This window comes from Dermochelys coriacea, chromosome 17, assembly GCF_009764565.3.
Source record: "Dermochelys coriacea isolate rDerCor1 chromosome 17, rDerCor1.pri.v4, whole genome shotgun sequence".
In the NCBI taxonomy this organism is placed as follows: domain Eukaryota; kingdom Metazoa; phylum Chordata; order Testudines; family Dermochelyidae; genus Dermochelys; species Dermochelys coriacea.
Genome location: NC_050084.1, coordinates 23559084 through 23575764, shown reverse-complemented (window position 1 = coordinate 23575764; position 16681 = coordinate 23559084). Strand labels below are relative to the sequence as shown.

The following is a 16681-nucleotide window of genomic DNA, read 5'->3' as shown; positions in this document are numbered from 1 at the left end:
TCTGTTATTCTAAGTCCTTGGTCCTCCACAGCATCTTCTTCAGTTGGGGATATCTGATGACAGATCCATTTGCAACATGCTACAAACTTCTTTGAAGTTTAAGAAATTCTGTTTCAGAGGAGGCAGGAGACTGGGTTCCCTCACATACTTCTTCCTTATCCCTTAAGTTTAGGTAGGTCTTATGTAAGCTTTTCTTTTGATACCCATGCTCATCAGGGTGGACATCTGCTCGAACCTAATCTAACAGCCTGACCTGAATGTGACTAGACCACAGCTAATCCCAAACTCAACCTGAGACCAAGTGCCTGGAGTTAACACCCAATCCGAAAACCTTCTCAAATATAATAATCCCAAAATACATGCTTCAAACTAAAGGCATATCTACACAGTTAGTTTGCAGCAAGCTGTGGTGTGGAACTACCCTGCACTAGCCTGCCACAGACTGACTGGCTGTGTGCGCCCTGCAGAAGTCACGTTTACAGTTTTACGCTATTTGATATAGGTCCATTTCATATCAAAGAAGACTAGTTGCTGTTTAGGAAAGACAGAAACAAAGGTAAAGGTGGTGGAGTAGCATTGTATATCAATGATGAGGTAGAATGTAAAGAAATAAGAAGCGATGCAATGGATAAGACAGAGTCCGTATGGGCAAAAATTACATTGGGGAAGAAAACTAGTAAAGCCTCTCCTACGATAGTGGTTGGGGTGTGCTATAGACCTCCGGGATCTAATTTGGATATGGCTAGAGCCCTTTTTAATGTCTTTAATAAAGTAAATACTAATGGAAACTGCGTGATCATGGGAGACTTTAACTTCCCAGATATAGACTGGAGGACCAGTGCTAGTAATAATAATAGGGCTCAGATTTTCCTAGATGCGATAGCTGATGGATTCCTTCATCAAGTAGTTGCTGAACCGACTAGAGGGGATGCCATTTTAGATTTAATTTTGGTGAGTAGCGAGGACCTCATAGAAGAAATGGTTGTAGGGGACAATCTTGGCTCAAGTGACCATGAGCTAATTCAGTTCAAACTAAATGGAAGGATTAACAAAAATAAATCTGCAACTAAGGTTTTTGATTTCAAAAGGGCTGACTTTCAAAAATTAAGGAAATGAGTTAGGGAAGTGGATTGGACTGAAGAATTTATGGCTCTAAAGATAGAGGAGGCCTGGGATTACTTTAAATCAAAGCTGCAGAAGCTATCGGAAGCCTGTATCCCAAGAAAGGGGAAAAAATTCATAGGAAGGAGTTGTAGACCAAGCTGGATGAGCAAGCATCTTAGAGAGATGATTAAGAAGAAGCAGAAAGCATCCAGGGAGTGGAAGATGGGAGGGATCAGCAAGGAAAGCTACCTAATTGAGGTCAGAACATGTAGGGATAAAGTGAGACAGGCTAAAAGTCGAGTAGAGTTGGACCTTGCAAAGGGAATTAAAACCAATAGTAAAAGGTTCTATAGCCATATAAATAAGATGAAAACTAAGAAAGAAGAAGTGGGACCGCTTAACACTGAGGATGGAGTGGAGGTTAAAGATAATCTAGGCATAGCCCAATATCTAAACAAATACTTTGCCTCAGTCTTTAATAAGGCTAAAGAGGATCTTAGGGATAATGGTAGCATGACAAATGGGAAGGAGGATATAGAGGTAGATATTACCATATCTGAGGTAGAAGCGAAACTGAAACAGCTTAATGGGACTAAATCGGGGGGCCCAGATAATCTTCATCCAAGAATATTAAAGGAATTGGCATCTGAAATTGCAAGCCCATTAGCAAGAATTTTTAATGAATCTGTAAACTCAGGAGTAGTACCGAATGATTGGAGAATTGCTAATATAGTTCCTATTTTTAAGAAAGGAAAAAAAAGTGATCCGGGTAACTACAGGCCAGTTAGTTTGACATCTGTAGTATGCAAGATCCTGGAAAAAATTTTGAAAGAGAAATTAGTTAAGGACATTGAAGTCAATGGTAAATGGGACAAAATACAACATGGTTTTTACAAAAGGTAGATCGTGCCAAACCAACCTAATCTCCTTTTTTGAAAAGGTAACAGTTTTTTTAGATAAAGGAAATGCAGTGGATCTAATTTACCTAGATTTCAGTAAGGCATTTGATACCGTGCCACATGGGGAATTATTAGTTAAATTGGAGAAGATCGGGATCAATATAAACATCGAAAGGTGGATAAGGAATTGATTAAAGGGGAGACTGCAACGGGTCCTACTGAAAGGCGAACTGTCAGGTTGGAGGGAGGTTACCAGTGCAGTTCCTCAGGGATCGGTTTTGGGACCAATCTTGTTTAATCTTTTTATTACTGACCTTGGCACAAAAAGTGGGAGTGTGCTAATAAATTTTGCAGATGATACAAAGCTGGGAGGTATTGCCAATTCGGAGAAGGATTGGGATATTATACAGGAGGATCTGGATGACCTTGTAAACTGGAGTAATAGTAATAGGATGAAATTTAATAGTGAGAAGTGTACGGTTATGCATTTAGGGATTAATAACAAGAATTTTAGTTATAAGTTGGGGACGCATCAATTAGAAGTAACGGAAGAGGAGAAGGACCTTGGAGTATTGGTTGATCATAGGATGACTATGAGCTGTCAATGTGATATGGCTGTGAAAAAAGCTAATGCGGTTTTGGGCTGCATCAGGAGAGGCATTTCCAGTAGGGATAAGGAGGTTTTAGTACCGTTATACAAGGCACTGGTGAGACCTCACCTAGAATACTGTGTGCAGTTCTGGTCTCCCATGTTTAAAAAGGATGAATTCAAGCTGGAGCAGGTACAGAGAAGGGCTACTAGGATGATCCGAGGAATGGAAAACTTGTCTTATGAAAGGAGACTTAAGGAGCTTTGCTTGTTTAGCCTAACTAAAAGAAGGTTGAGGGGAGATATGATTGCTCTCTATAAATATATCAGAGGGATAAATACAGGAGAGGGAGAGTAATTATTTCAGCTCCGCACCAATGTGGACACAAGAACAAATGGGTATAAACTGGCCACCAGGAAGTTTAGACTTGAAATCAGACGAAGGTTTTTAACCATCAGAGGAGTGAAGTTTTGGAATAGCCTTCCAAGGGAAGCAGTGGGGGCAAAAGATCTATCTGGTTTTAAGATTCTACTTGATAAGTTTATGGAGGAGATGGTATGATGGGATAATGGGATTTTGGTAAGTAATTGATCTTTAAATATTCAGGGTAAATAGGCCAAATCCCCTGAGATGGGATATTAGATGGATGGGATCTGAGTTACCCAGGAAAGAATTTTCTGTAGTATCTGGCTGGTGAATCTTGCCCATATGCTCAGGGTTTAGCTGATTGCCATATTTGGGGTCGGGAAGGAATTTTCCTCCAGGGCAGATTGGAGAGGCCCTGGAGGTTTTTTGCCTTCCTCTGTAGCATGGGGCATGGGTGACTTGAGGGAGGCTTCTCTGCCCCTTGAAGTCTTTAAACCATGATTTAAGGACTTCAGTAGCTCAGACATAGATGAGGTTTTTCGTAGGAGTGGGTGGGTGAGATTCTGTGGCCTGCACTGTGCAGGAGGTCAGACTAGATGATCAGAATGGTCCCTTCTGACCTTAGTATCTATGAATCTAGTTCAAAGCATATTAACTAACTTAATGCACATCAGCAGTGCCTATGTGAACAGTTATTCCATGGCAGCTAGTGTGAGGTAGATTCACACCTCCGCTTGTAGCAAACTAACATTCTTGTAGACATTCCTAAAGTATATTCTGTGTTGACACTAATGGAGAAGTGCAACACACTTATAGCTAGAATGAGATTATAATTACAGGATGGCACCCTTGTTAGCTGTGCTGTCATTAAGGGGTTACCAACCATATGATGATATTGTCCTCTTGGTTTCCAATTCCAAAAAGAAAGTCCTTCTCTAAGACATGTCTTAGCACTAACGAGCAAAATTCTTTAGGAACAGCCTTTTATGGAGGGGGGAAAACAGTACAGATAAAAGCAAAGCCAAAAGAAAAATCAAATATATCCTGCTCTTAATCATCTCAGGAAGATGTTTCTTCATCTTTATATTTACTGAGATTAAAAAAAAGAAACTGAAGAGTCTTATATACAATGTTGTTGTCATGTCAGTCCCAGGATATTGGAGAGACAAGGTGGGTGAGGTAATATCTCTTATTGGACCAACTTCTGATGGTGAGAGAGACAAGCTTTCGAGCTACACAGAACTGAGGAAGAACTCCCTGTAACTCAAAAGCTTGTCTCTCTCACCAAGAGAAGTTGATCCAGTAAAAGATTTTACCTTGTCACTGAAGAGTCTTGGTATTTATTAAAATGTTGAGATTCATGTAACATTCAAAGAACAAAGTTAATATTCAATAAAAACATATCACATCTGTGGTTTTTAAATACCATTTTTGCCATAAACTAGGAGTTATACTGTGTCCATCTACTTCCAGTAATTAAGTAATCCAAAAGGTCTTTACTGATATATGATAAATATAATCTTGGCCTTGGGCAAGTTAGACTGGGTAGGTAAAGTTATTAAATTCCTCCGAACAGAAAACAAGGCAAAATAATTAATGGAAAAAACTAGTTTATAAAATGTCATTTAAGAAGATAGTCAATGGCTGATAGCTTGAGGATAGTCCTCTGCCAATCAGTCATCTTTCTATCTACAGTGAAGTTCCTCTCCCTGCTGCTACTGCTGGCTGGAATATGTAGCATATTTCTAGCTAACATGATCAATTTGGGGTACACAACACTGTGTTCCTTCCACTAGTTCAACACATCCTTTTCATGTTCCATTTTGGCCTTTTATGTTGTATACTGCTGCACTTCATCATCATGTAGATTCTCCCGTTCTCCAAAGTCAGACAGTGCTTTTTCAGCAGCTGTTGGTAGCTTATCAGTAATGTTGCATTGCTTTACAGGGTCTGTTCCATCTCCTTTCAAGTTTTTAATTAGCCTGCACACTTTGGAATTAACTTTTTTCATGTTCATGGTCAGACAGCATTTGACGCTGATTAAATTTAGGCCAGGGAAATACTTCTATCTTTTGTAGGTCATGTATTTCCATTTATTTTTACAAGCCACTTGTGATGACGTTGCCTGACATATTCTAAGAAAGAGGCTGATAATGTCATTTAAGTTTCTCAAACCATAGCATTACTGAGTTCAGTCCAGAATACTTGTCTCCTTCCAGTTCCCTCTGAGCTTCATAAAATGGTTAGAGGAATGACGCCACTTCTCCTTGGGGGCTGTTTTCCAACCTTTAGCTTTCCCCTCATTCTTTTAGATTCTCTTGCAGCTCATGCTAAATCTCCTGAATTGAATTTAGTGTCAGATACACCATGCTGAAACTTGTTTCTGTCATTTGAATCAGAGTTTTAGATAACAGTGCTGTGATGCCAGATTGTTTCACATATTTCACAAAAGACATTGCATTATGTATTGTCTATGCAACATTGGGAGCTTCACAAGCTAATTCCATTATATCAAGTCCATGTCGAAGAACATGGTCTTGACAATTTAGGCATCTGTATGGTCTTAGAGAAAGCACTATGTTAGCTCTGTGATCTGTCACTCACATTACTGTATATAAATTAGCTGGATCAAATCCAAGTGTTTACACCAGCCACTTTAAAAGTTCACACCTAATATTTTCCCTTTTTTTTTCTTCTAAAGATGTGGTCCCCAAACTTTTTACCTTGCCTCCACCCCCTAGGGCCAGGAGTGAGGCCATGGCTCTGGGAATGGGGACATGGACAGGGAGAAGAGGGCCAACTCTGGTGCCATAGCTTGAGGCAGGTGTGGGAGCATAGCTTCCACCAGGGACTGAGGCCGGCAGCCAGACCCTGGGTGCAGGGCTGGCAGCCGTGGCTGGAAGCAGAGCCCCTGGAGTGGGGCCAGCAACTGGGAACCCAGGTGCGGGGCCAGCATCTGGGGCTGGAGCCAGGAGTGGAGTTAGGTGGTGCTCCCTCCCCGCCCCCACTGGGGGCTGGCCCAGGCCCCAACCACCCCCCCTCCCCGAGCATTCCTTTCCTACAGGGGCACATCACTCAGATTGGGGACCTCTGTTCTAAAGGAAACAACAGTAGCTGAACTCTGGCTTTAAGTGTAAAGTCTGGTATGGCAGGCGTATCTCAAGTGCTGTGATGCCACTCAACACAGCTTTCAAGATACATGGGTCCTATATATGCATATCACAACATGTGGTGTACCTCTTCCAGCGTATCAGATGCCCCAGTGACAGCTGTGTGGGTGAAACCAGACAATCACTATGCTCTTGAAATCACCAAAAAATGATAAAAGACAAAAACACTCTGTCACACAGGGGCAAACAGTTTTTATGAAGCAATCTTGCCATATCTGACCTATCAGTCCTCATCCTTCAAGGAAACCTGCACAACACCTTCAAAAGAGGAGCTTGGAAACTTACATTCAAGACTCTGCTGGATGACAAAAATCATGGTTCTTCTTCATGAGTGCTTGCTCATGTTGATTCCATTCTAGGTGTGCTCATCCCACATGCACAGTTGTCAGTTTTTTGTCTTAGCAGTATCCGTGGTGTCGGCTGTAGTGCCCTCTGGAGTGCCATGCTCATGCATTGGTATATTAAGTGCTGCCGACCCTACTCCCTCTCAGTTCCTTCTTACTGCCTGTGATGGTTGGTTGGAGCGCCTTGTCTTGCATTGCAAGAGCGTTCTTGAAGTCCATTGTTCTGTCTTCTTTGTTGGGAGACCCTACAGATACCGCTAAGGCAAAAACCTCCGACTGTGCACGTGGGTGCGCAAACACCTAGAATGGAATGGACATGAGCAACACATCTCGAAGAACAACAGTTATGAAAAGGTAGGTAACCGTTTTTTTCAACAAAGGCATTGGTTTTATGGCTCATTTCAATTAGTAACCCACTAATCCTCCTTTGTGCTATGACTGCAGAGGTGTTAATTGCCCACTTCATTTTAAATGGTTTCTTGCAACATGTGTTAATGCTATATTCTTAACAGTCTGTCCCACAGATTAGCTGTGATATTATGACAGGTTTCAGAGTAGCAGCCATGTTAGTCTGTATTCGCAAAAAGAAAAGGAGTACTTGTGGCACCTTAGAGACTAACAAATTTATTTGAGCATAAGCTTTTGTGAGCTACAGCTCACTTCATCGGATGCGTGGTTACCTTTTCCAGCCCTGAAAAAGAGCTCTGTGAAGCTTGAAAGCTTGTCTCTTCCACCAACAAAAGTTGATCCAATAAAAGATATTACCTCTCCCACTTGCCTCTCGCATATCAGTTGTCATAATACCCACCACAATCACATTTTTCAGTATGTCATCTGATAAATTTGTTCTTTCCTATTCAGCTAGATCATGGCATCTCCTTGAAACTGTACTTGGGAATGGTAACACACTATTGGCTGTTACTCAGCTGTAGGTATCATCTGCATTAATCAGCTTTTGCAGGAGTTCGATGAACCCACTGTCCAAAGACAATCTGAGAAGGTCAAATGTCCTTGCAATTGGGACTCAAATATTTGCCTGTAATTTCTGATTCTTCCTCCCTGTGGGTGCTCCTCTTCAGGTGTGCATGCACCCCTGTCCTACTATTCTGTGCCTGTGATTGGAATTTTTTTGGTAATACAACCCATTTGGCCCATAAATGTGCTCTACACATCTCATGCCCAATAGCAAGGATGTATAGGACTGCAGAGGTGAACAGCTCACAGTTCCTTCTCTTCGGCCTGAGACAGAGCGTCAAACGTGCCTGCTTCTACAGAGTGCTTTAGTATGTTGGGATTCCCTCTGAGACTTCTTTCCACTACACTTCCCAAGAAATCACTTCAACTCCAGACTTTAACATTCACGTATCTCTATTTGGCATAGAGCAATGCTATCTTAGTTGATTAGACTCAAATGTAGGAGGTGTGGATGCAGGGTACCTCACAGTTCTAAAGTTACACAGAAACCCTCTCCCTTTATATACAAAACAAACAGCCTAGTAGACTGACATACATGACACATCTCTTTGCATTTACTGTGCATTGAATCACACATTTTTGGATTGGATTGGTAATTTTGCAGGAACCAATCCCTGTGCAACATGCTCTGTCCAAACATTGTCCACGCTTGATGTAGTCTTTACCTCATCTCTAGATTTCTAACCTATCTTGTCCATTGTTATCTTGTTGATAATAAATGATTCCTTTGGTGTTCTCCCTCTTATTTTAGATGGTTCAGATATTCTGTCTGATTAGCTTACTGACCCATTTACTTATTTTATTTAGCACAAATGTCCTGTTTTCAGCCTGAAGATTCATTTACCTCCCTATCTTATCTTCCAAAGAATGAGGCCTCTCCTATGTGTTTAATTGCTCAGGCCAGGCCTAGTTATAAAGTGTGTGTTTGCGTCTGTTTCCTTGTACTTAACACGGCTGCTACTCTGAAACTTGTACTTTATGTTTCCCCAGTTACAGGGTCATTTTGGACTTTTATTTTCTGGGTTATGCCGTGATCCCCAGTCTTTAAATATTGTCTTTCCTGATTGGAGGCGATCCCAGTTAATGACAGGCGCTCTCAGTGTCTGAAGTGTTTGGGGGATACCCATATTCTCTCAAAGTGGAAGATCTGTACTTCATTTAAAATCAGATCTCGTAAGAACAGGGAGATTAGAGAAAGCCTTAAAACTGGCTTCAGACCTAACACTCTCTGAGGACACCCCTATATGTAGTGCCCTGTCTACCTTAGGATCCTGGTCACTGAGAGCTTCAAGGAGTTTTCTGCAATCCCTTCTATCTTAAGATCTGTCACTGAGACCTGCAAGGGAGAAGACAGCTGCCACTCTGGCCACCTCAAGATACTTGTCACTGAAACCCATGGGGGCTGAGGCACCTGCATCCATGCTAACAGTACCGAGAGCCTCACATTATAAATAGTTGGATAACCAACCAAGGGGAGCAGGAGTGTTAGATCTCCTTCAAAGAAGCCTTGGTCACCAAAGACCCCAAGAGGAATGCTATTGAGGCTCTGAGGGTTTCTGGTACTGAGAATATGTCTAAGGCTGCTTCTAAGAGTCATGCTTCTACCAAGGAGGACCTGACACCAAAGTCATCCTCCTGCTTCCATTGGTCATGTCCATGCAAACAGGAGATCAGTGCCATCAGAATCTTTGGTACTCTTGGGGTTATCACATCTGAGTCTGTGCCTGGGCATGTTCATCCCAGAATTCAGACTAGACAGATATCTACCTTAGTACCAATACTAACTTCCAACATACCCCCGGTACCACAGGAATTCAGATACTCAATGGACTTCTTTGTCTCCAATGAACCAGAGTCTCTACTGCCTACTTATACTGTGCACTTCTCAGTACCAGTATCTTCTGGGTCAACAATTACTCGTTTTTCATTGAGACCTTCTACTTTTCTGACTCCGCCATCCAGGGAGAATACGTATCATCTATGTGGAAGAGGACTCTGATTCGGACTCATAGCTTTCTGTTCAAAAGTCTTATTTATTCAAAGATACATTACTCTCCTCCGCACACAGAGAGAAGGGAGGATAGGTGACCTCCACCTTCGAATAGCTGAGATGACCAATTGTAGTATCTCCTCCTATGCCCTATGGTCCTCCTCAATAGTCTTACTGCGATCCATGGGCCCTATACCACCAACAATTTTTAAGGGCCCTGAGTCCCTCTCATAGGGAGCATAGGCAGTGCCCTCTCCTGTGCCCTCACCCCCTCCTCACTAACTAGAACCGCTGTAGTAGACCTTAAAAGAACAGAAGGCAAGGACTGACAAGGAAAGTAACACCTCACACAAATATTTCATCGTCATCACCAGATGAGGCTGTAATGCCTCCACCACCTTCCATGGTGGATGACTTTTGATAGTTCCATGAGCTGATGAAGCGAGTCATGGATACACTTCATATTCCTCTTGAGGAAATCCAGGACTCCCATCATAAACTCCTGGAGATTTTACATGCCTCAGCTTCAAGATGTACAACACTTCCAATTAGTGAGGCACTTTTAGAGCCAGCCAAGACAATCTGACAAACTCCTGCAACAGCACTCTCTACATGCAAGTGTGCTGACAGAAATACTATGTCCTGGTCAAGGAGTCAGAATTTTTATTCTCACATCTTAAATAGAATTCCTTGGTTCTGCAGTTAGTAAACATGGGAGGCAGTACAACACCAAAGACACTATATACCAAGGACCAGAAGCGTCTTGATCTTTTTGGTCACAAAAGGTATTTGCCACAGGAGCACTGTGAAGGCCATCATAAATGAAGGTCAGCTCTTGGCCAAGACTTCTTTACAGGGCTCCTTAGATTCAGCTAAGACTGCATCCCAGTCCATTTCTACTGCAATCATGATGTGCTGACCATCATGGCTCCAGCTTAGATTCCTTAGGAGGTATTATTGTAGAGGACTCTTCTTTTTACAGTCACAAGTTTTATTTTTGAATTCTGCTGACAATTCCCATCACACTTTGAAGGATTTGAGGGCAACACTTAGATCCCTTGGGATCTATACACCTGTGAATAAAAGAAAATTTAGCAGATGTCAAACAGCTCAGAGATCTCTCCCAGCTCACTTTTCTACTTTCTGTAGACCTCCTGAACCTCCAGCCAAGAGACCAAGGTATTCGAAGAAGCCAGCTACTGTCACAGCCACTTCATCCCAGCCATCCAATTTTGATGTCTTGGTTGAGAGACTGACCCACCCACTCCACAGGGATAACTGCACTATTCCATTCTCTCTCACACACACCTCCCCCTTCGGATACCATCTCTCCCAATTTCAACCTGCATGTCAGGCCATAGTTTCCAGCAAGTGGGTTTTGTCATAAGGTCCAGTTACTCCATCCCCTTCACCTCCATCCCTTCCTCTTACCACTGCTTCTCCATCCCTTTTCAGGGACTCATCTCATGATCGATTGCTTAGACAAGAGGTTGCCTCTCTTCTACGCTTAGGAGCTACAGAACCTATTCCAGTACAGCTCAGGGGAAAAGGGGTTTTAGCCCAACTACTTTCTGGTTTCCAAAAAGAACAGGGGATGGAGGCCAATATTAGATCTCAGATGTCTGAACAAATATGTAAAACAGCTGAAATTCAGGATGGGGACTCTTGCAGCTATAATTCCCTCCATAGGTTCTGGGGATTAGTTTGTGGCTCTCAACCTTCAAGATGTTTATTTTCAGTCATGATTCATCCCTCTCATAAGAGATTTCTTTACTTTGTAGTCAACTGCGATCACTACCAGTATTGCACCATCCCCTTTGGCCTCATCTTTGCCCCAAAGGTATTCTCAAAGATCATGGTAATTGTAGCTACCCACCTATGTCTTATGGGGATAATCGTCATCCCTTATCTTGACAATTGGTTGCTCAGAAGTCCCTCTTATCAAGAGGTATTTTCAGCAGTACAAGTGACAAGGTCACTATTCTACAGTTTAGGCCTAGTATTCCCATTATCAAGATTCTCCTGTTCGCTCTCATCTTCCCTCAGTTTTAGTCTACCTGGTGGAATTGAAAAGATCTGATCTCCTTAAGAGTTCTGTCAAGCTCCTCTTGGTGGCTTTGTACCTTTCACTCACTGGTTGAAGGTTTTTCATTTTTTTTTTTTTGACCCCAGGTTTCTGAAAGGACTGATGAACCTCTTTCCACAGATTAGAGAATCTGCTCCACTATGGGACTTGAACCTCGTTCTTAATTGCCTTATGAAACACCCCTTTGAACCATTAGCTACATATTTGCTGCTTCTCCTAGCCATTGAAACTGCTTTCTTGGTGGCCATAACTTCTGCGTGGAAGGTTGGAGAATTGGAGGCGTTAGTGACAGATTTCTCCCCCTCCCCCGCCTTTTACAGTGTTTTAAAGGAATAAGTATTATTGTGACTACATCCCAAGTTCTGACCCCAGCTGTCTTCTCGGTTTCATATAAATGAAACCATCCATATCCCATTTTCCCCCCTCAAAACTACATCAGACTTGGCAGGAAGCTACCTTCCATATGTTAATTGTCAGATGGGCATTAGCCTTTTATCTGAGCAGAACCAAACCTTTCCAAAAGTCTACTAGGCCGTTTGTTTCAATTGCAGACAGTTCATGGGGATCCACTGTCTCCATCCAGAGACTCCCCACTCACTCTGTATTTTAAGGCAATGTTTCACTTACATGGGATGATTAATAGGCAAACAAGGAATTTGGTTGAGGGCTTTAGAAGCCATGTGGCCATGCAACATAGCAGTGCACACACAAGAAAAAGTGCACTAGTAAGGAAAGACTCACTGGCTTAAAATTGCAAGCAGTAGTGCCATAGTCAGATTTTGCAGCAGCACGCACAGGGATTGCGTACATTAACATTTCTCTTAGAGGCAAGTTGGGCTGTGAACCTACTCTGCCAGCACTAGCTTGCTGGGGATATCTGTCGGTGTGGACCCTGTTGACACACACACCATTTGTTAATGCACTTTGATCAAGTCCCATTTCAAAGGGAATTAGATCAAAGTATGTTAACAAACTGTTAATAGGTGCACCAGCAGCGTGCACATGGACAGTTAGTCCATGGCAGTCTAGTGCGGTCAGGCTAGATTCACACTCCAATTTGTCACAAACTAAGGCTTTGTCTACACTATGCATCTTTTAGCGACATGTCTGTGCCACTACAGCCATGCCGCTAAAAGGCACACAATGTAGCTTTTCTTTTTGCGAATGTAGCTGCTGTTTGTCGGTGGGAGAGAGCTCTTTACTGCCTACCCTGCAGATTACAGGAAGTTTGAACAGCCTGCCAATATAGCCTGTCGAGCAGTCATTTTGGTTGGTGCACTCCCAGCTACCTGATGCCCCCTATGTAGAAGCACAGACTGGTGGGTCACATTGTCCTGTAGACCTGGGTTGACCAGCAGTGGGTCCAAAACTCTCGGGTGAAGAATGCTACATTTCTGGAGCTTTGTGAGCAGCTTGCTCCCACCCTCTAGTGTAGAGACACAACTGAGGTCACCCTTGCTGGTCCAGAAGCATGTTGCCAAAACCGTCTGGAAGCTGGCTACCCTGAACTGCTACAGATCCATTGCCAACCAGTTTAGGGTTGGAAAGTCAACTGTGAGTAAAGTGGTGATGGAGGTATCTGGAGCAATCATGTGTATGCTTTACCCTGTGTGTGGCAGGCATTAAAGATATTCCAGAGGTAATTGCTGGCTGAGAGAATAGGGTTTCCTAACTGCTCTGGGGCAGTTGATGGGACTCATGGACCCATAATTTGCTCTCCACAAGGAGAACATGAGTACATAAATCACAAAAGTTACTACTTCATTGTTATGTGGCCCCTTTTAGACCACAGAGGCCAATTTACGAGCGTCAACGTGGGTTGTACTGGAAAAGTTCACAATGCCAGAGTTTTTTGCTGCTCGGAAGTCTACATTCATGGACAGGCTGGGACACTATTCCCACTAAATGACATTGGCATAAATGGAGTTACTTTCCCCACCATTATTCTGAGGGACCCCGCATACTCCCTTTTGCCTTGGCCTATGAAACCATACCCTGATTTCAGAGGCCCTGGCAAAAGAAGGTTTAATTACATTCTTGGTAGGTTTAGAATGGTTGTTTAATGTGCTTTTGGTAGATTAAAATAATTAGTTCTGGGCAAAAACTGACATTCTACTTATTCTGTGGTTCATAAAATCATTTCTCTCAAGATGACATGGACTACCTATAACTGAAATAGACTAGATATGGAAATAGAAGGCTGTTCCCCAAACACACACACTGAGTTCACCATTTCCAGGCAGCTGCATAGAACAAACAGGAATGGTTACAGAATGACAAATTTCAAGTCCTTACTATTGAAAGGAAAACATGAGTGACTGACTAACAAACGTCTGTGACTTCACAGTGAAAAGGCTTTTTACAGCTGTTATGAATGTTTGAAATTTCCAGTTGCCATTTTGAACTCCATGTGGTCAGGAAACGTGGTGGGGTGGGTGCGGGACATCAAGGCACTCTGTTACTATCCACCATTAGCAGACACATGCTAGTAGCCAGGGCTTGTCATAACCTTTATCATAGAATCATAGAATATCAGGGTTGGAAGGGACCCCAGAAGGTCATCTAGTCCAACCCCCTGCTCAAAGCAGGACCAAGTCCCAGTTAAATCATCCTAGCCAGGGCTTTGTCAAGCCTGACCTTAAAAACCTCTAAGGAAGGAGATTCTACCACCTCCCTAGGTAACGCATTCCAGTGTTTCACCACCCTCTTAGTGAAAAAGTTTTTCCTAATATCCAATCTAAACCTCCCCCATTGCAACTTGAGACCATTACTCCTCGTTCTGTCATCTGCTACCATTGAGAACATGTTTATGTTGCTTCTTAGAACAGAAATCCCTCCCATTACTGTAATAATAAATTGTAAATTGGAGTCATAAACTTACCAGGCTCTGGGGCGACTTCTGTCTCCATTGGATTTGCTTCGGGCTCAGCAGCAGACATTTGGGCTCAGGCTGGCTCCTGAGCTCTAGGACGATGGGAAATGGGAGGGTCCCAGAGTTAGGGCTGTAGCCCAAGCCCAAAGGTCTACATCGCAATTAAACAGCCCCTTAGCCCGAGCCCCACAAGCCTGAGCCAGCCATGGGTGTATAATTGCAGTGTAGACATACCCACATAGATTTCCTTCTCAGGGTTGTCTCGGACTTTCACATTAGCCAGTCTGTTCATCCTTCTGTTTTTTCCCCCAAACCTCTTTCTTCCATAGCCAAAGTAAAACTCCACACACTAGGTATGCTTAGAGCAGTGTCCATTTATGTGGACTGGACTACCTCACTTAGAGCCTCACCAAGACTGTTAGCTCTATTTTGTGGAATAGATAACAGGACAACCAATGCCTTCACAGTCGCTAAGTGGGTTTTGGACTGTATACATAACTGCTATGTGCTAACAGACATCCTCCTGAACATTTGACTTGAACCCACATAGTTTTAATCACCTCCCTCAATAATGTGCCATTGACTAAGACTTTTAGGGAGTCATAGCATACAAGTCACGGGTGGTGACAGTACGGTTATACTCATCGTTGGTTAGGCCTCAGCTGGAGTATTGTGTCCAATTTTGTTCACCAACATATAGAAAGGATGTAGAGAAACTGGAAAGAATCCAGAGGTGAGCAACAAAGATAATCAAAGGAATGGAATGCAAGCCATATAAACAAAGGCTAAAGTAACTGGATTTGTTTAGTTTGGAAAAGAGGAGATTAAAGGAGTGGGGGAATATGATAGCGAACTTCAAATACTTGAAAGGGTGCCATAAAAAAGATGGAAAAAAGTTCATTCTTGCCACGGAGAGCAGGACAAGAGGCAAAGGATTCAAACTACAGCATAGCAGATTTAGATTAAATCTTAGATGGGGGAGGGATAGCTCAGTGGTTTGAGCGTTAGCCTGCTAAACCCAGGGTTGTGATCCTTGAGGGGACCATTTAGGGATCTGGGGCAAAAATTGGGGATTGGTCCTGCTTTGAGCAGGGGGTTGGACTAGATGACCTCCTGAGATCCCTTCCAACCCTGATATTCTATGATTCTCAGGAATAACTTCCTAACTGTAAGAACAGTAGGACAATGGAACAAACTTGTGGAATCTCCTTCACTGGAAGTTTTCCAAAAGATGCTGGAGAGCCATCTGTCTTGGATGGTTTTTCCTCCAGATCAGCTTGGCAGAGACCCTGGGTTTTTTTCACCTTCCTCTGCAGCATGGGGTATGGGTTGAACTAGTGTAAATGCAGGGTTGAACTAGTGTAAATGGTGGATTCTCTGTAACTTGAAGTCTTTAAATCATGATTTGAGGACCTTAGTAACGCATCCAGAAGCTAGGGGTTTATTATAGGAGTGAGTGGGTGAGGTTGACTAGATGATCATGATGGTCTCTTCTGACCTTAAAGTCTGTGAGACACAACAAATCCTGCGACTTGGCAGGGGGTTAGACTAGATGACCATCGTGGTCCCTTTTAACCCTGTGATTCTCTGATTCTGCAGCCAAGCCAGATGGTGCTGAAGGCATAGCAGAGGAAGCTGTTAGACCCATAATAGGGGCCTCCTTACAGGATGGGGAAACAGGCAGATATCGGACACAGTGTTGGTATATAATACTGTAAGTACTCTTTATTGCTTACAAAATAAACCTCATTCACTCCACATTCATACTCCAAACATATTTCACCAGAGTCCGCAGATCAGAATGAAGTCCTGATGGCCAGTCCAGGTTCAATTAGATCAGATCACAAGATGTGGGGAGCCGGCAGAAAGACCACATCTATATCCAAACAGGGCTCTGGTTGTTGAAAGACTTCAAATTGCAAATGTGAGAAGCCTCCATTTATAGTTCACTTCGTGATGTCATTACTTTTTTGTCTCTGTTGTTTGGGCCTTTCACCCACAACTTGGTTCCAGGCAGGCCTCCAGGATCCAAGGCATGTCATTTCTTCCAATTCTTACACATTTTTTTTATAGCAGTCTAGCTGGTGGTGTTTCCTTATCTGCTGCTTCTCCATATATTTCCTAGGGACATAACAGTTGTTTTGTACAATAGTCCTTGACCGCTTGAAACCTCAAGGTTTTTGCTTCAGTTGCCAATATGCAACATACGTACTCATGTCAAAACACAGTAGTTCATCCACAGTAGGCCTCCATGACCTATAACATATTACATGGATATATGCATA

The 16681-nt window shown here is 42.8% G+C and overlaps 1 protein-coding gene across 2 annotated transcripts in view; it reads left to right on the top strand.

Annotated features, from left to right (window-relative positions):
- The window catches only part of HSF5 (heat shock transcription factor 5), a 61482-nt gene that overhangs the window by 36651 nt on the left and 8150 nt on the right, over positions 1-16681 (top strand). The window contains exon 6 of one of the 2 annotated variants that reach the window (XM_038375809.2): positions 15996-16110. The exons of the other annotated variant lie outside the window; for it this stretch is intronic. Within the exon in view, the coding sequence (XP_038231737.1) occupies positions 15996-16110 (115 nt within the window). The remainder of the gene's footprint in view (positions 1-15995; positions 16111-16681) is intronic. 2 annotated transcript variants of the gene reach the window in all.